The sequence below is a fragment of the Xiphias gladius genome, chromosome 1 (genome assembly GCF_016859285.1).
Source record: "Xiphias gladius isolate SHS-SW01 ecotype Sanya breed wild chromosome 1, ASM1685928v1, whole genome shotgun sequence".
NCBI lineage: Eukaryota > Metazoa > Chordata > Actinopteri > Istiophoriformes > Xiphiidae > Xiphias > Xiphias gladius.
The window spans coordinates 26,029,344-26,047,652 of record NC_053400.1 but is presented as its reverse complement, the minus strand read 5'-3'; the positions used below and the strand labels follow the sequence as shown (position 1 = coordinate 26,047,652).

The following is an 18,309-nucleotide window of genomic DNA, read 5'->3' as shown; positions in this document are numbered from 1 at the left end:
CTGAAATCAATTCAGTATGACTGTTCCAAGTTCATCTACAACAAACAATTACACGTGGAATAACATTCCCTCAGGATAGTGATTTGTTTTCATTTAATTAAGAGACAGTTGTGCAAGAAGTAATGCATGTACTGTTAATCTCTATTAATACAGATTTAAACGGTATAATTAGCATATTATGGACATAGTGCAGGTGAAGTGTAAGAAAATACAGAACACTGTATATAAGGTAACAGTAACAGTCTATCAATGTAAACTGGGTTGATATTTTTAATATTAGGACTGCAACTAATTAATTAATAATGAATATGCCAGTTATTCTTTTAATAAATAGGCTATTTGTTTGGTCAATAGTATTTCTGATAATCATGAAAAGCCCATTATAATTTCCCAGATCCCAAGATGACATCCTGAGATTTTTCTTGATTTGCCTGGCCAACAGTACAAAATGCAAACAGATTAAATTTACATTTATTTAAGAGAGAAAATCCACACATTTGAAAAGCCGGAGCGTGATAAATTACTTAAAGCACCATAGAATTTAGCCCTAGAAAACGTGTGACTATATTTAAATTATGATACATTGTGCAAGATTACACAGGAAAACAGAGGTAGCTATGTGTTCGGTTCTGTCACTGCTCTTACAGGACAAACACAATCAGCTGTTGCCAGGTGATGGAAAATGAGAAAAAAGGCTGCAGCTCTGCGGTGAGGCTGCAGGTGTGGAACAGACCGGGAGTTTGCGGTTTGCACAACTCCGGAAACTCCTGCTACTTAAATGCTGTGTTACAGTGTCTGTGTTCCACTGTGCCCCTCGTGGAGCACCTCCTTAATCAGGACACCCGCAAAGAGCTGGCAAGGTAAGACCACCCGCCATCTTTCTGTCTGACTCACTTGAGAGGTGACGATCGCGTTTTCCCGCCGGTTTAACCTCCGTTCCTGCAGGTCTAAGTGCCAGGTGGCCGAGGCATTCGTGCGCCTGCTGGAGGAGATGTGGCTGGGAAGGAGTTCCAGTTGTGCCCCTGTGGAGGCCAGATCTGTGGTGTGCTCCATCCTCCCCCAGTTCAACAACTACTCCCAGCAAGACGCCCAGGAGCTGCTGCTCTCTCTCCTCAATGCTCTCCATGACAACCTGAAAAAGGTGCTGCGACCTCTACCTCATCTGCGCCGTCAATCACCATCTACCTCTCTGTGGCAAATCACTACAGCTACAGAAAGAGTAAATCTCTGTGTGTGTGTGTGTGTGTGTTTACAAGGTTGCAAAGCGCCAGCTGCGCTCCTCGATACGACAGCCGAGACGAGACCAAAATAGAAACTGTGCCACTGCAGCAGGAGACTCGACCATTGTCTCGCATCTGTTTGAGAGCCAGTTGAGCTACATGACCGTCTGCATGCACTGCAATCGACAGGCACGCAGCACACAGTCCTTCACTGTACTGTCCTTACCGATTCCAACTGATATCGTTAAGTGCTCCATTCAGGTACCTTTTAACAGCCGCAGGTGTCGAAAGATCACCCCAGACCGCGTGCATGTCACATTTTAAATATTGGTGGTCTTGGCCTTATTGTTCTGTGCTTTCGCACCTTCATGTTCTCTATGTTGAGCAGGATTGCCTGTCACTGTTCTTCGAGCAGACTATCCTGACCGGGGGAGAGCAGATGCTGTGTTCAGTGTGCGGGCTGAGGAGGGAAACCGAAGTCCTTACTTGTTTGGACAAACCGCCCGAGATCCTAATGCTGCACCTGAAACGGTGGGTAGAGACGTAACATCATCTGTTAAGGTAACACTTTGTTGCGAGGCTGCATGTTTAATTGATGAATCTTTAGTTATCCTGAATGAATACATGAGATTTGAATTATTAAACACTACTGATAAAACAATCTCACCTAAAAAGGTCAGCTCAATAGCTTAGTCTGGGGCTTTCAATCGTGCCAAATGAGCTTTGTAAGCAGATGACTGTTTCCCAGTTGCCATAGAAGGTAGATGTTCAAATTCCATTTTTTTTTTTCCAGAGCAGTTTAGGTACTTCTAGTCTTTGTTGGCTAAAAAGTTTAGTTTTCGAAGATCATTCTGGACCCAGAAAACAGCCGTTAACAGCACTATCTAATTTAATCATCATTCAATGTGTGACTTGCATTTGAGTTGTATGATAATTAACCTGTCATCAAATCAGCTCTGAACCAGAGCACCTTGATCAGTCACATCAGAAACAAGACACTTTCACAACCTTTCACAAGTATAAACCAGCATTGCAGATTTTCCTCTGGTCTTATCAGTGATAAACTTCTAGTTTGCCTGTAAAATAATTCTGCATTTGGTTCCTATTTATGCACTCAAAAATAACATCACAGGCTTTAGAGAAGTGTCATGACGGCATTATGTAAGCATGGATATTTATTATAATAAATGGAAGAGCTGAGTTTGATAAACTAAAAACACTGATTTAAGTATTAGTTCTGTAGGCAGAAGCCATCTTGTTAATTAAGTGGTCAGAAGAGATTCTCTCAGGTATGTTGAAGCTAACGAGATAAATACATACTCAAAAAAAGCTAATTTGATAACATTTTAATCCATGAATGCCTTAACTGTGAGTTCAAGTGATGGAAATGTCAAGTACACAAACTTACAGTGCCTTTAGTAAGTATTAATATTGAGTAACAGACCTTAATAACATGTATATGAATGCATTAATTCAACAAGTCCTGCATTCTTTATGCACTAGCATGGGTTATGTATTCTATATTGAAAAGCTGCACCGTCTAAGTAACCTGGAGATACTTGAGAGCTAAGGTTGAGAGCATTAGCTGTAAACCAATAACGTGATCTTTATCTCCTCCGCAGGTTTGGCTGCAAGGGGAAGAGCCAGGTGAAACTGAGGACTAATGTCGTGTTCTCCATGAAGCTCGATCTCACCCCGTTTCTATCCAGCTCGGTACAGAACACCTCATACTCTTCATACCGCCTATATGCCGTTGTGGTGAGTAAACACAACAAATATATTAGGAACGCTACTTCCTAAATTAACTGTTGAATCGTTTCACGGTGAAATACCTTTAGGCTGCTAAATTGAGCCCAGTAAATTCTATCGGCCAATAACGGTTGATTACTTAAACCTGGAAGGTCTAGTTAGACGATTGTTTATACTTTGTTGCTGCAACTTTGTAATATGGTTAGATTTAATAGCCTCAGCCCAGGAATAACTTGGACAGAGACAATTAGACGTAAAAAAGTCTGTCACCATTTTATTAGTATTAATTTTGTGATTAACTGTCACGGGTTTTTATTAATCACATGACAGTTTTTTTTTATAGTTTGTGTAGTACCTCATTCCCCTTTTCTTTTCACAGATTTTTTTAGGATGTCATTATGTCAAAGTATGGCAGTGAATTACTGCAGCTAAGTCGTATCTTCTTTGCAATGCAGGTCATGACTTGGCAAACAATGTGCTTGGAAACTAAATTTTGGGAGGACAGACTTCATATGATTTTTTTTTCTAATGTAATGGTACACCCAAATGGTAACCGTGTAAAACATTTGTTAAAATAATAATAGTAATGATAAATAATGTTTGTATGAAATGACAAATTGTCTGCAAAGCGACGGGGTTATGACCTTGTCCACAATTTCAGCCTTTTCTATCTGTCTGGGGATTTTTTATGCAAACGAAACCTCGCCTTCTCTAGAACCACGCGGGTCACCTGAACATGGGTCACTACACAGCTCTGTGCCACAATGCTCTGACCCGGACCTGGCACTGTTTTGACGACTCAGCAGTCAGAGAAGTACAGGACAGCCTTGTGCAATCTCCAAACGCATACTTGCTGCTGTACAGCCGCAAGCCTTTCCAAAAGCCAAAGATCCATGGACTGTGAGCTCTTCAACCCACAGGCCAAATCCATTGTGGGACTTTTCAACACCCTGTCCATTTCCCCTCATCCTCTCCCCCATCTTAATTAATGCAGATTGAAACTGTCTTTGAGTCTGCTCCACATCCGTAGACCTGCATTCAGCCAACATCTGTGATGCTTGTTCTCTGGCTGGCTTCTCCATACCTGAAGGTCAAATAAATTAGAAGATCTACCATCGGCTTGTGTGCTACTACTATGGCTAAATGTTTCTGTGTAACATTTATGTACTGTTTTGTCTTACAACCGTCGGAATACAAAAAGATAAAGGGGGCAGAGCTTCATTCAGCCTGTTGCAGTCCTTTCTAGCAACACTGAACTAATTTGCTGAAAATATCCTGCAATGCTCATTCACACACACACAAACACTAATTTGAAGCAGTTTTAATAAATAGTCATATGAGTTTTTTTGGGTTAATATAATCGTTATATCTGAAACAAAATTTTTTAGAGCATTAAGAGATAAAATCAACATGTACAAGTAAAAAGAAACAGATTATGATCTCATTCTAGGCAATCAAACTGTAGTCAGGAAGTAGAGAGTCAAATTCTGCCACCTCAGATCACTGGTCCACTGAGAAAAAAAAAAATATCAGTATACTCTGTGCTTGCTCTTGTCAGTAAGTCGGTCATTCAGTCAGGCAGCAAATGTCGACACTAACGCACCTGTATAAGTGAATAAGGTCAATTTCTCAAGTCTTCATATTCTCCTGGGTCTGTACTAAACACAGAAACATAATTAATCAAATAAATCAAAATCCAGCCTCCTACAAACATGTTATTTCAAAACCAGCATCACTGGTGTAAGCCAAGGAAGATGGCAACTTATCTCAGTAATATTTCCTCTAAATAGTTTTTGTGTTTGAATACAATAATATTAAGAGTTAAGTATGTTTAAACAGAGAATAATTTCTACATCAAACTTTATAGAAGCAGGTAGGTTTTTCTGTCACTGGCTGGACCGAGCAATACGGACAAGCTCTAAGCATCAGTATCATTTTAAAGCATTCTGAGTCAAGTATTAATGCCTGCTGTTAAACGATGTGTTCTACATAAACAACTTAAACTGATTGCATATTATGTAAGTGCAAGAAGGTGGCTAATATGAACAAGCAACAGTCTCAATTGCCTTCCTCTCTTTAGGACGAATGCTAAATTCAACACTCTCAGTCTCTTCCATCCCCTTTAAGATAATGTTTAACATCAGAAGGCTATAGAGTTAAACCCCCTAAAACACATGGTTTGCCTTTATGAATATGGTGATACTATGATGGCTGCTACTTTCAAGGAAAAAAATTATTTGGTCACTTAACAGATATTCACTTTGCCCTCGAGTATTTACATTTTTGAATGTGCAACATCAGCATTGGTAAGTATGTACATGCCGTCTAACTGTTAACCCTGGTGTATACACAGTACAAGGAAGCTGAAGATCAGTTCTGCGATACAGTCATCCACACTGACTGCGACGGAAATGACAGTGAAGAGCTTCTGAACCAGCTGTCAGCCCTACAACACGACCACCAAGGTTTAGAAGTCAGAGTAAAAGGAGCATCTGTTTAGTCTCTAGATGATCAGTAATATGAACAGAGAGCATTTTTTTTTAAACAGCTATAGGGTCCTCTAGTAGCTGAAGCACTGCACAGTGTGCCTGCACCATTCTCCGATCTGGGACACATTGGAGATCTCATGGCCACTTGCTCGAGTACGTACTAGCGTGCACGCACGCACACACACACGACTAGTTAACCCGCAACTACGTGCACCAGGTCCTCAGAGCTGTGATTTTAAAAAGAAAAAAAACAACCCTCTAGGCTTGAGCATCGCTGCTCTGGTGTAGTGTTCTCTCTTCATTTCCTACAGCTCCATCACAGGGTGGAGTAAAACAGGATGTAGGCTGCGGAGGACTTGACGGAGGAGGTGGAGATTTCGGACACCTCGTGGTCATCAAACTTGTACCAGTACTGTTTGGGCACGTTCTTACAGTACGCTGTGTAATGGCCTCCATCTAAACCCCCGTAGTGGTTCTGGTAGTAGAAAAGAGGAAGGTTAAGCTTCTCTTAACAGCTAGATAATCATATTTGTTATTTAGAAAATACCTGCAATTTTGAAATAAACCATCAAGTTATTCTGTCTTTCTTGTCAATTTGTCTTGCTGTCAAGAGGCCAAAAACATTGGTATGCTTATGGTACAAAGCACCTTCAGTAGTACTAATTGGTTATTGGCTTGTTTTCCATCTATTATGGACTCTACCAAAAAGGACAGAGAGCTTTCTGAAAGATGTGAAAGATAAAAGTACATGGCAGTAGTAATAATACTACATTTCCCTGTGCTGTATATTGTCTGCATCTCTCATCATCTTTTAAATTTGCAGTCTTCAGTATATTTTTATTTTATTTCATTATTTTTATATTTTGTTTCATGGACGAATGTACTATATAAGCCTGAAGTCTCTAGGCCTCTCCTGTAACATATTTTTACACAATTTTCTTGTTATTTCTGTAAAAACACACTTCTCAACAGGATTAATTTCACTTCTACTTACAGAAACTCCATAAAGGCTGTATCTCTTCAGGTTCTGTTTGGGTCCAATAACATATTGGGCCAGGTCCAGACTGTCTAGAGGGAAGTCTACAGATGTCTGCAGCTTCTGTTTCCATCTACCCTCATAGGAGAATCTGCACAAATTACACCCATTTAAAAGTGTAAATGTGGTAACAATAAGAAAAAATATCAGCTAGGAATTTTTTCCCAAAATTCTTGGAATAATTCACAGTTTGTTAATACAATTTCCCAAACACTGTAAGTGAGCATTACAGAAAATTGATTTAAAATATTGTTTTATGAAAAAATAGGCTAAATGTTCTACAGACCGTTTTAAGTGAACCAGGAGAATAGGTGGGACTTTCCAGATCTCCAGTTTCTTGGTGGAATCTCTGTGGGCCTTGCAGTGTCTGCAGAACACCTTGTTGTTGTCGGTCAGCTTCTCTTCCTTGGAGAACAGCCTCAGACAATCCTGCCAAGAGGAAGCAAACATTTCAGTATTAAAAAGAGAAAAAAAAAGCTTTACAGATTTCATAGCTTCATTTAGGTTTTCGGTGTAGTCGGATTTAAGTGTTTGTCAAGAGATTTTTGTGTTTGTCAAGAGAACAAAACTCAAACTCATTTGCTGGGTGTCAAAGTGTGGAACAGTACAGCCTTAATAGGTGAAAACAGAGTGTAAATGTTCACTCTAATGTGGACTGTGCCCACATTAAATTTAATAGTGAAAATGGTTTTTCACTGCTCAATCAATCAATCTGGGTACTTTAAAGGAAAATGAAGATGTAAGTAAAGGACATAGCCTGAATTTGGGTCTTTCTGACAAGTTTAAAGCTTATCAGAAATGGTTAAAAACAGAAAACTCACTTTGATGCATACATTTAATGTCTGACTTACCTGCAGGGAGCACTTGCTGGTGGAGGCCAGAGGCAGCGACAGGTACATAAAGGTCTCAAATGTCCGTGACTTGCGATGGCAGGTCAGACACTGCACGGTGGACTTGAACTGCCCCTGGAACAGAGCTACAATGATGGACTCGTTCAGCAGCTTGTGTTTGCTCCAGGCCAGATCAGCTGCCATCTGATCATCCAGGTGGTCGATTTCTTCCTCCTTGTACCGCTTCCTGTTGTCCGCCTGACACCAGAGACGGAAAAACAACATGACTGTACACAGGAACAACTGCAGCTTTAGGTGTACCTCCCTTTATGATCCCAAAAAAAGCTCAATGACAGGATGGCGAATATAGAGTACAGTGGTCATAATTATAAGATTGCAGTTAGCGCTGAAAAAAAAAAAAAAAAAAAAACAGCTCAATGAGAACCACATACTGAATTTCTAATCCACAAACTTTGTATTCAAGACCCCTCTAATCTCTTTAACTTTCATTAGCATGCAGTTCAGCAACTTTACTCTCAATATAATAGATAGGAAGATATGAGAGGCAGGTTCACACTTGCTAATTAATATCTCATTAATTAGTCTGACTGAATTATCAGTTGGCCTGGAGAGACAAAGTGGATTGGGACAGAGCCAGCCTGATGGCAGACAGGTCTGAAGATCACACAAAAGGGACGTGATGAGATGGAGAGTATGCCATGAGAAATGCATGTCATCAGCTGTTACACCCTAAATGGCACCTCATCCTTTAAATTTGAAAGAGCGAATAGCCCGATAAGTAAAATGGGGTGAATGTACTACTCCAAATCAGCCCCAGTTGGAGGTAGTGGTCACAGTATCTCCATGCTACCTGCTCTTCTAAGAGCCATATTCTCTGATAGCGTAACAGCAGCCTTTCCAACAAAAAAATGTGTTTGAAAAACGATCAGGTATTGATGTTTTAGTGAGTTTAAAAATAAAACAATGTAAGTATCAAGATAGGAAATCGATCTTTTTTCTGTCTTTTTTTAAATTTTTAACCAATTCACCTAGTCCTTTCCCCCATTCAAATGCACATGAAGCCATTAAAAATCAGTTGATGCAGGCAATGAGGCATGTCTTGGGTCTACATGCACAGAGGTTCTGACAGAGCATCAGACCAGACAGATGCAGACACACCACACTCACACTGCTGCAGGAGGACCAATGACACACAGCTATTTACTTACTCTCTAATTTGCCATCAAAATGAAACTCGGTGAAAAATCAGAAAGAAGGAAAATGATAAAAAAAATAAGTTTCTATTGTTAACAGGCAAATGCGCAACAACATACAGGGGTAGTAGAAGGCAAGCCTTAAAAAGCCATGGTTGAAAGGAATAAGTTACTTAATATTTCCAGTACAACCTAATATTTAATTAAGGATGAGCATGTTTAGATTTAAATTTTTCTTTTCTGTTTCTTTTGCTCCTAGCAGATATCGAAATCTTTTTAAGACTTCAGTTTATGCCACATAAAGTTTATGATTGTTATGTCCTAAAGATACATGAAACAAGTGTATGCACTACCTTGTTAAGGTCCTCATGGAGGCCATCCATGAGAAACAGCAGCAGCTCCTGGGAGTCTTGCTGGTCGTAGCCAGCAAACTGTTCGTTAATCTTGCCTATGGTGATCTTGAAGTCCCGCGGACTGATGTACTTGTACAGACCCGCCCACAGGGCCTTCATGATCACACCAAACTCCTCTGCCACCTCCCCTTTATGACCAAGGATGTTGTACCTGGCAGAGGAAGAGAACAGACAGATACGTTCAATATATCCCTCATACCAGGTTCTTCATGGAAAGAAATTCCACTAATTTGGGCCCTGACCGGTTGATGTCTTCCAGGTAGTAATTGTTGTTGAAGTAATCAGCCATGGCAGGAGTGTTACAGAGACATTGCAAAATGGAGTTCATGTAGCATGTGTTTCCCAGGTTACGAAGGCCAGTCAGTGATGCACCCAGACCTCCAAATGTAGGATTCAGGTTGCGAATTTTGGCAGCTGAAGGCCGCACAATCTCCACTTTAGAATAGACTTTAGCACTGGCAGGTCTAGAGGACAGAGGAGCACATTGAGAGAGTACAAGACAAGTTTCTGCATAGTTAAGACCAAAGGAACACAATGTTTAATATATCAAAGGAATACAGTGCAGCTAGATTACAATAATAGATAAGCACTTATCAAGCGAAGTGCATATCAAAATATGTCTACACATTTCAGTTAGATCTGGTCTATATTTAGTTGAAAGTGAATGTTTTGAAACTTATATTACACCTAGATTACACATTACACATAATTCATTGTGAAGCAGGTTCTGACTACACATTGAAATACAGTAATTGAATTGAATAAATTCAATTTTAGGTACACAAATACAACAATATCAAAAGCAACATCTCTCTGACAGACAGCCAACAATCAAATTATAATAATTTATAATATATAGGGGTTTTTATTTTTTAATCACACAGTGATGTGACTGTTGGGACAGATAAATCATACCAAACCACAGACAACATGTATCCATATTTGTCTGTTGCATCATAAAATATATGTGCCTTACTTGGTTTCTCTGTTGATGGTGGGTATGACAGAAGCAGTAGTTGGGGCGGTGGCCTTCTTCTGGGCCTCCTCTCTCAGGTCCTGGCTGATATCCGGGGAGGAGTAGGAGCGTTTCAGTTTAGACTGTTCCCGCTCTCGTTCACTGTTGCTTTCTGGCTCAGCTGGTCGTCGTGGTTTCTGTTTGACTGTTGGCGGTGTGGAGGGTGGGGTTTGTGGAACGGTGACCTCAGGAGGGTACAGGTGGACACGATTGGTTGGGGAATGGTAGTATCGGTAGGTCCCCGTCACTGTGTCAAGGAACTAGCCAAATAATGGAAGGGATGAAAAGAAATAGAACATTAGGCATAAGGAAATAATGATTTCTCAATTAAAATATATGCCTTTTTAGCTTTTTTTAAAACTTTTAAACATACCTTCATCCAACCATCTGGAAGGCCTGGTACACTCCTACCCATCTCCTCACTCCTTGCTCTGGTCAGGGGCTCCCTCTGTAGGTTAAACACACATATACACTGACTTTACTTTAAATTTCTTTCCAAAAATAATTATGAGGGAGTTTCATGGTAAAGATAAAAGGAATAATGCCTATTTCTAAAGCCTAATGTCATGAACATGTCTGGCGTTGTTTACCCAGAAAACTGTATGACTCAAATACCAATCATCCTTGTTTTTTTGAAGCAAGAGTAATGGATTCTTATTGGAAAAGATAACTGCTGAATTCTTTTTAAACAAGAACAAATTTGAGAATGCAGTTCTTGCATTTAACTATCAAACAGCTTATGATTTGGGTCTGTCATACACTCCTCACACTGTCAGTGACACAGGTTAAACAAAGATAAGAATTCACTCTGAATGGGTAAATGCGTGTGAGCTGACTTTGGTATTCTGACCTTGGTTGACACTGCCCGGCTGTGGTCAACGTGCATCTATATTAGTGATGGAAACTTAATTCACTGATATTGACGTTTAAACGTTATCTAACTGACTCCCGGGGTGGGGGAGTACGAGCTAGTGGGTGAACCTGAGAGAGCAAGCATGCCGAACTGAAAGTGAAACTTGACTTTATAGGTACTTCTAAAATGTTATTCTGGGTAATTATATAATTAAGAAGATATTCCTTCCTGTAGACGAACAACATACAAGTCAGCTGTGTAAAAATTGTATAACATTATATGTTTTATCTTTAAAAATAAATGTCTTTTGGGCTCTTCTCTTTACTTTTCTTTAGTACTAGGCCTCACAGGAGCCAAACAGATTTAAACCTTTCAGTTCATCAGATCAGACAGAGGAGTTGTATGTTTATACAGTGTATAGATAAGAGGATTTGTGGTCTCATTGTCTAGAATGTAAGATGACGTCAAAGGACAAGTTTCCTTTAAGCCACATATCTAAGACAATAGACTTTAAAGGTCTCTAAGGTTAGCTTATGATTGGGGAAGCACTGGATGCTTGTGTTGTGACCAGTGAAAGGATCAATGTTAACACTACCTTTACCATTCAAGGGTGAAATAGCACTGACAAAAAAGGGGACTCACTTTAATTTCATTCACAATATGGTTGGGAGCAGGCGAATCCAGAGACATACTCTTTGAGGGAGTGTCTGAGTTCTGCTCCTTTCCCCTCCTCTCTTTGTCTTCCCACGCCCTGTTCTCTTTGTCTTCACCCTCCTCTGCTTTCTGCCTCTCCAGTCTCTTTTTATCCTGATGTCTTCTCTCCTCCTCTTCCTTCTTTCTCTTGTCACTTTCCTCTCTTTCTAGCCTCTCTTTCAACTCCTTCTCCTTTTGTACCTTCTCCCGCTTCTCCTCCTCTAAACGACGCTCCTGGATGCGTTTTTCCTGCTCTTGCCTTGCCTTCTCCATCACTGCCACCGCCTCAGAGTGTATCTGACTTTGTTCTTCTTTAGACAAAGAAGTGGGCATTAAGGATGGTTTTGCTGAGCGGTTAGGGACAACTGGGCCATTCTGGGTGGAGTCCTTCGGTGAACCATTCTGGCTGGGCTTAGGCTCATCTGACACCCGGACAGAGGGTTTCTTGGCACGGTCAAACTAGGAAAGGAGAAGAGGATAAAACAAAATATGAGTGATGTTTAGACATACTTGGAGTCCTTAATGTTTTGTATTCTCCAAAAGGTTTAATAGTTATCAAGGTCGATAAATACCTGTGGGAAGGCCTTGGCTGTTGCAGGTGACTGGCTGGATGTGCCTGCTGCAGGGCCCTTCTTACTAATGTCTAGACCAGAATTTGTGGACTCTTTGAAAGGGGAATCGACAGTGTCTGGCAACCTGTCAGTAACCATGGACGTTTTCGATGTGGGGGGGTCTGCTGGTGTCACCCCATTCACCAGCACGGGAACTGAGGGTTCCTGAGGCTCAGTTGTGACCTCAGGGTCTGGTTGAGGTGGGTTCGGAGCCTTTGGTTCCTCTAGAGATGGGTAGCTGAAGTTCACTGTTAAACACATAGAAAATATATAAATCTAAGGAAGAATAATTTCTCAGAAAAAACAAGAATAAAAGGTTACATTATATGGGTAATACAAGATTCATACTCTTTCAGGAGCAATTAATCTTAGACACATTTCAGGTAAACTGTCCTTGCGAAGGAGTCTGTGCGTTTATTACAATTTGCCAAAGACAGTTTCCTATATAAATAAATCACTAAATATGGGTAACAAATCTCAGCTGATTGTTAGTGGATTTTAAGGTGCAGCAGGGATCAGCTTCAGAAAACACAAGCACAGTGTGGGACATGAGGTTCAGAAATACAGTAAATACTTTTGGTGAATCTGCAAAGCCTAAGGTATGAAACATTTTTTTCGCTTGCTTTTATAATTTCCTAAAATAAAATGACAGATTTTTTTTTATGCAGCTGCATTAGTGCTACTGCTGACGCGGGCCAAATAAATACAGAGTTCCAAAGCTGGAACATGTATGCTGTGCAGGTGTGACAGTGAAACTCACACTGAGGGAGGGTGCTGATGATATTCTGTCTAGGGGGTCGAACTTTAGCGTTGGTTGTGTACATGGGGTAAAACAACAGCCAGTTCTCGTAGCCCCCCTCCAGCACCAGCGGCTCACTATGCAGGATGGTGACGCTGTCCCACTGTGGGGTGTGCAAACACATTATTGTACCTTACAGGAAAGAATCACACATAAGCGAATGAACAAACACTAACCCATTCACACACACATGCACAGACACGCACACACAGTTACCTTATAGAGGGCATCTTTGAGGCTCTGCAATGTGGTGCCCACTGTAAGGTCAGTGACAGAACTGAACCAGTCCAGCAGGACTATATAATCCACAAATCCCCGTCGCCTCCAATTCTCTTTGGACACCTCCGGTAGCTTTGTCTCAATCTGATTCACAGTGATTCTGAAAAGTAATAACAATCCGGTGCAGAGGGTAATGTTTGGAAGTTGAGACATTTTTCTTTCATTGTTTGATGGTTCATAACACAAACAGAGGGAACAGAAAAACAAGAGAACCAAAGTGAATTAGATAATACATTAATTCATATTATCAGTTCAAAAACCAGATTACAAATTACACATGCTGTGTCCGACGAAACGGTCAGGTATGAAACCTTTTTTCCAGATCCCATTCTCACCCTGGGCAAATGGCCTCCTCAGGCACACTGATGCAGGTCTGGGCTGGGACTTGAATGCGTGACTCCTCAAAGTCCTTGTGGCTTCGGGCATCCATAACAATTATCGTAATCGTCTGGTCCTTCATCATGTGGAAAAGTTTCTCAGCTGTGATCCCGCCAGCTGGCACTGCAGCTATCAAATAAAGTCATTAAATCAACACAAGACAAAAAATTAAATCAAATTCTAAACATAATGGCAGCCAATTACTCAGTTTATAGAATGATTTTCACCAATATCTCAGAAAGAACTATACAGGTTTATCAGACTTCTTTTTTGTTATTCTGCTCACCTTTTGAGGTTGCATTCTTCAGCTCATTCTGCTCTCCTTTTACCTGACACACAGACACAAAAAAACAGATTCTGAAACAATCATCTTGCTAGTACATTAACAATACTTATTTGACTAATTCCAACTGACTTAATTTCTCCTTACATAAAATAACTTCAAATGATAAAAGAATGACATTACTTACAACAATTCCATTCAAATATTTGCTAATTAATCTAGTATTGTTGCTGTTGTAACCTATATGATCTGAACTAAAGAGTAAAAAAATATATGGAAATTCACACAACCATGTTAATTTATATTACAATGTATATTACAAAGTCTGACTGGGCCGAGAAAAGAAAAGGATTTAAAGGCTTTAATCAGATACATCTTTTGGGCTTTTTCCTCCAAAAGGCACTCAAATATGTGGTAAATGTTTTATTAGGCTCAAACTGCAACTTCAGCCTAAACATCCACTTGCAGAACTTCTAATTTATTCTCAGCTGTAGCTCAGGTCTTTTGTTAGGGTGACACAATTTAGGATTGCATTTACATAATCCTGACTGTTCCACTTGACTATTAAATGGGCTTGGTGCATTAACTATACCTCAATTTAAAAAGCACAAGCAATTCAACCACCCACGTAATTTGTAAGTAATATGTGCATAGCCTAAAGTAGGTCTCAATGGAATGATGTCTCATGTGAATATGTTTCACTATACAGATACCATTACAGTATATTCATTATTTGATATTTCTACCTTTTTGCTGTCCTTCTTGTTTGCTGATGATGCTTTTGGAGAGACTCGACCAGCATCTTTCTCTTTTATTTCTTCCCTTCTTTTCTTCTCTTCTTGTCTTTCCTTCTCCTCAAGTTTTTTTCGAACCTCAACTTCCTCATACCTGTTTAGAAATGTACAGATTAGCTGAGCAAAAGGGAAAAAAAATGCAATTACATACTCATGTTCTGATGTCCTGTCTTGCAACTCATGCATTAACAAGGTGTGTACAATGAGGACAACCAAAGCCTCTAACCTGAGTTTAAGGCTTTCAGAGAGCTTCTCAGCTTCTTCAATGGCTTTCTTAAAGCTGGTTGGCCCAAGCATGGTCATGTAATACTCCTTTGCATGATGGAATAGAAAAGAGTTACTTGAGAAATACCTACATTTCCACTGGTCAACAACACTTTACATAAGAAACACTACACCTTTAGTTTAGTAATAAAAATACTCAAAAAGTGGTTATAATTTTACAATTATTAACTATACCGGTTGCTGCTTGAAGTCCGATCTTTTCTTAATGATGTCATATACTGTTAAATACTTCATGTATAGCACATAAGCTTTCTCCTCATCTCTGTCCAGACGACACTCCTCAGCCGCCTTGAAGATTTTGCAGGCACTCTGAACATAGCTGAAACACAGCAAATTCAAAAAAAAAACAAAAAAAACAACCTTTTATTATCATGTGATTGCAATGTTCTTGGTTCAAATTGGACTGGGGACCTCTATTGCATATTATTCCCCCTCTCTTTCTACTCACTTAGTGATGCTAGAAAAACAGAAAACACAGCCACACTCCCTCTGTATTATGGGTGTATTTTAAAGGGCTTTTGATTAATTAGATCACTGGTGTCACATAATTACGTCACATATGCAATACTAGGTTGATATCACTGAATATAATTTATATAACAAGCTTTTTTGAAAAAAACAACAACAACATTATTTTATGTTTTGAAGACTAAAAACGAAAAAAAAAATCTGCATCTTAATTGATAACAGGTTAGCTGATGCCAGTAAACATGAAATATAGGGTTACCTTCTGGTGCTTGTCTTGTCTGGCTTTATTTCAGCCTTTTTATTGAGGTCCCCCAGAGATGTGGACAGATACAGCTCTTTGACCCCGGTGGACACAGCAGGCATCTTCACGGGTGTGTTGAGTCACAGACAGGCAACCGGTCAATGCTGTACACAAGCTCTGGACATCTCTGGAAAAATGTCTGTTTTTGTCGACAGCAAAAGTAAAGTAAACACACGGCGCTTCTAAAACATCAAACTATTCCTGTTCCAAGTCGCACATAGTTTAATAACGTTAGCATTAACATTGCAGTTATTTTTTAGCTTCCAATATTATCAGTAACGTCTCAGCGAGATAACACTTAAACGAGATAAGTTTTCAATTCTCGTTACCTGTCATGCGGGATTTAAAATGACCGGAATCTTTTTGCGTTTAGCTAAAAAAATGACACGTCGATAGTAAGTTATGTTTAACTAAGTGGCTTTCAATGTTAGCGCAAGTTAGCTTGTGGTTGTAGTTAGCTGGCGTAGGATATGTCAACATTAACGACAACAACATTAAATTGTTTTCTGGCTAAAGTGAGTCTTGACTGGATGCCTGCTGGCCAGCCAACGGACAACTAAACGGACTGCTTACAGCCTAATAAATCTACATAAACACTATTCAGCTAGTAAATGTTAACTGTGCTTTGTAGCCGTCTAGCTAAGTTAGTTAGCAAGCTAGGCTCCAAGCTCACGCAGTTATGCGTTTGGCTAGCTACTGTAGGCTATTTAACTACAGCACAGGTAGTCATGGCTATAATCACATTCACCAGTAAAGCGCTCATCCTTTAGAAATAGTGCCGACTCATATATAATGGCCAGCTATTTGATAAAATACCATCAACTTAAAAAAAAATACCTCTCATTGGTCCGTTGCTTACACTTCAGCTACTTTTTTTTTTTTTTTTTTTTTTTTGACAGCTGGTTCCTGATTTCCCTTTCCTCCGCCTCCTCCTCTTCTTCTTCTTTTATGAGATTTAGCGGCAGCTGGCATCCTTTAATGTCACATTACTGCCACCTTCTGGAGTTAATTTTACACTTCACTGATCTCGCTCACTTCTCTTGCAATGCCCCACCCATTACAATACTACCCCCACCCGCCGGGAAAAATCTCCAAAATAGGTTCAAACTCAGTGAACATTCCCTGGTCCCACATATCTCGTATGCTATCATCACACATTGTGGCATGTCTCAGATTCTCTACACCGTTCACAAAAAACAGTCAGAGGTATTCCTGCAGTTTTGAAATTGCTATGACCTACTGTTAATCTTGTAATTTATTTGCACTGCCCTGCACTCTTATGTTTGCTTCGTTTTGCGCTATATATATAAAGCAGCATGGCACAAAAATGTGGGCCCTATACATATGCAGTCTCAGTGGGGCCCCCTACCCTTTTAATACATCCATTATGACACCTGTACAAATAACTAAAGCAAAAAGCGTCAACCCCTGTATCTGTAGTGGTTATTAGGGTAATCTGTTATAAAGTGTTTTAAACGCATTTAAGAAAGCCAGCGCAGTTTGAAATCTTAGCATATTTCAGCCTCTTCTCTCAACATACTGTAATTCCTGTGTGACACTTTGCTGTTAGGGTTTACAACATTATAAAAAAAGCCAATACACTAAGAGAGGATTACTGTATTACTGTATTTCATAATTAAATAAAAGCAAATAAGACTTCCTTGGAATGAGGTTTTATTTGCAGAATTAAGGTGTACTAGTTTCCAGCAGCCCAGAGTTTTGCAACACAGAAGTAGCAATAACAAAATTTTAGAAAGCTAAAGACACTATCTTTAGAGATAAAATATACAGTATTATATGTATCTTCCTGGAAATTTGTTCCCTGTGAATTCCCGTCTACAAGTATAAGGACATTTCAACAAGAGCCTCGTTGTTACTGGATTGCTAGCTTGATACGGGATGAAAAAATAGGATTAGTACAAATTCAGTCACCGCAAAGGAATTTTCTGAGACTTCAAACTGTTTCCTCCCTTTCTTCTGCTCCCGTATTCCTTGTGCAACACATAGTGGTCATGGACAAAGTGGCCAAATGAATCTGTATATCATAAAAGTTTCACAATTTTTTATATTATTGTTTGATCAAACTTTTTTTTACAACGTATTACACGTTTTTACAACCAATAAAGATTTTATGTTCGGTTTAAACAGTATCCAGAAAAAGGACTTGCAAAAATCTGCTTATTAATAGCTTTTTTGCATAGCACATTTAAAAGCACAAAGTTAACGAAGTGCTGCGTGGGATTAAAATTAAAGAACAAAGCAAAGCAATGCAAGTGGAATGGTGTCTTTTTCAGGAATGCCCTGTTAACACTTACGAACATCCGAACTGGGAAGCTGCCCAGTGCAACCAATTTGATTTGTTTGCCACAACCCAGCTCTACGGGAGCAGCTGGGGGTTGAGGGCCTTGCTCAGGGGCCCCTCAGTGGTGGTAATGAGGGAAGGGCAAGTGGTATTCTCTCACTGTCCACTCTCAGATTTATACTGCCAGACCAAAAATCAACCTTCCAGAAACAAATCTTCTTTGTTTCTGACTTTTGGGCTTGAATTATCAAGCCCAAGGTTTTTCTTTTGAAAGGCTGATGTCATGTATATTTGTTC

The 18,309-nt window shown here is 39.7% G+C and overlaps 1 protein-coding gene across 4 annotated transcripts; it reads right to left on the bottom strand.

Moving 5' to 3' along the window:
- Window positions 1–4,275: 4,275 nt before the first annotated feature.
- usp8 (ubiquitin specific peptidase 8) lies at window positions 4,276–16,596 on the bottom strand. 4 transcript variants are annotated; one of them, XM_040129362.1, is made up of 19 exons: window positions 16,548–16,596; window positions 15,669–15,849; window positions 15,116–15,260; window positions 14,883–14,968; window positions 14,609–14,750; window positions 13,866–13,908; window positions 13,537–13,708; window positions 13,139–13,301; window positions 12,884–13,025; window positions 12,085–12,371; window positions 11,462–11,971; window positions 10,340–10,414; window positions 9,928–10,226; window positions 9,194–9,415; window positions 8,892–9,102; window positions 7,346–7,582; window positions 6,781–6,923; window positions 6,453–6,585; window positions 4,276–5,933 (listed from the first exon to the last, which is right to left on the bottom strand). In XM_040129362.1, the coding sequence occupies exons 2-19, from the start codon at window positions 15,770–15,772 to the stop codon at window positions 5,775–5,777; spliced, it is 3,273 nt and encodes a 1,090-aa protein (XP_039985296.1). In that variant the 5' UTR covers window positions 15,773–15,849; window positions 16,548–16,596; the 3' UTR covers window positions 4,276–5,774. The 4 variants fall into 4 exon arrangements, with proteins under 4 accessions (XP_039985296.1, XP_039985305.1, XP_039985287.1 ...); XM_040129371.1 differs by having other exon boundaries at window positions 5,775–5,933; window positions 13,537–13,702; XM_040129353.1 differs by lacking the exon at window positions 16,548–16,596 and adding an exon at window positions 16,459–16,543 and having other exon boundaries at window positions 5,775–5,933.
- Window positions 16,597–18,309: the final 1,713 nt, after the last annotated feature.

Excerpts from the sequence above, each read along its gene's own strand:
- usp8 (XM_040129362.1), bottom strand. The coding sequence starts at position 15,772 with ATGCCTGCTGTGTCCACCGGGGTCAAAGAGCTGTATCTGTCCACATCT. Across the intron at positions 12,372-12,883 it reads CATCAGCACCCTCCCTCAGT|TGAACTTCAGCTACCCATCT; the intron begins GTGAGTTTCACT and ends TGTGTTTAACAG. Across the intron at positions 7,583-8,891 it reads TCCATGAGGACCTTAACAAG|GCGGACAACAGGAAGCGGTA; the intron begins GTAGTGCATACA and ends CTCTGGTGTCAG.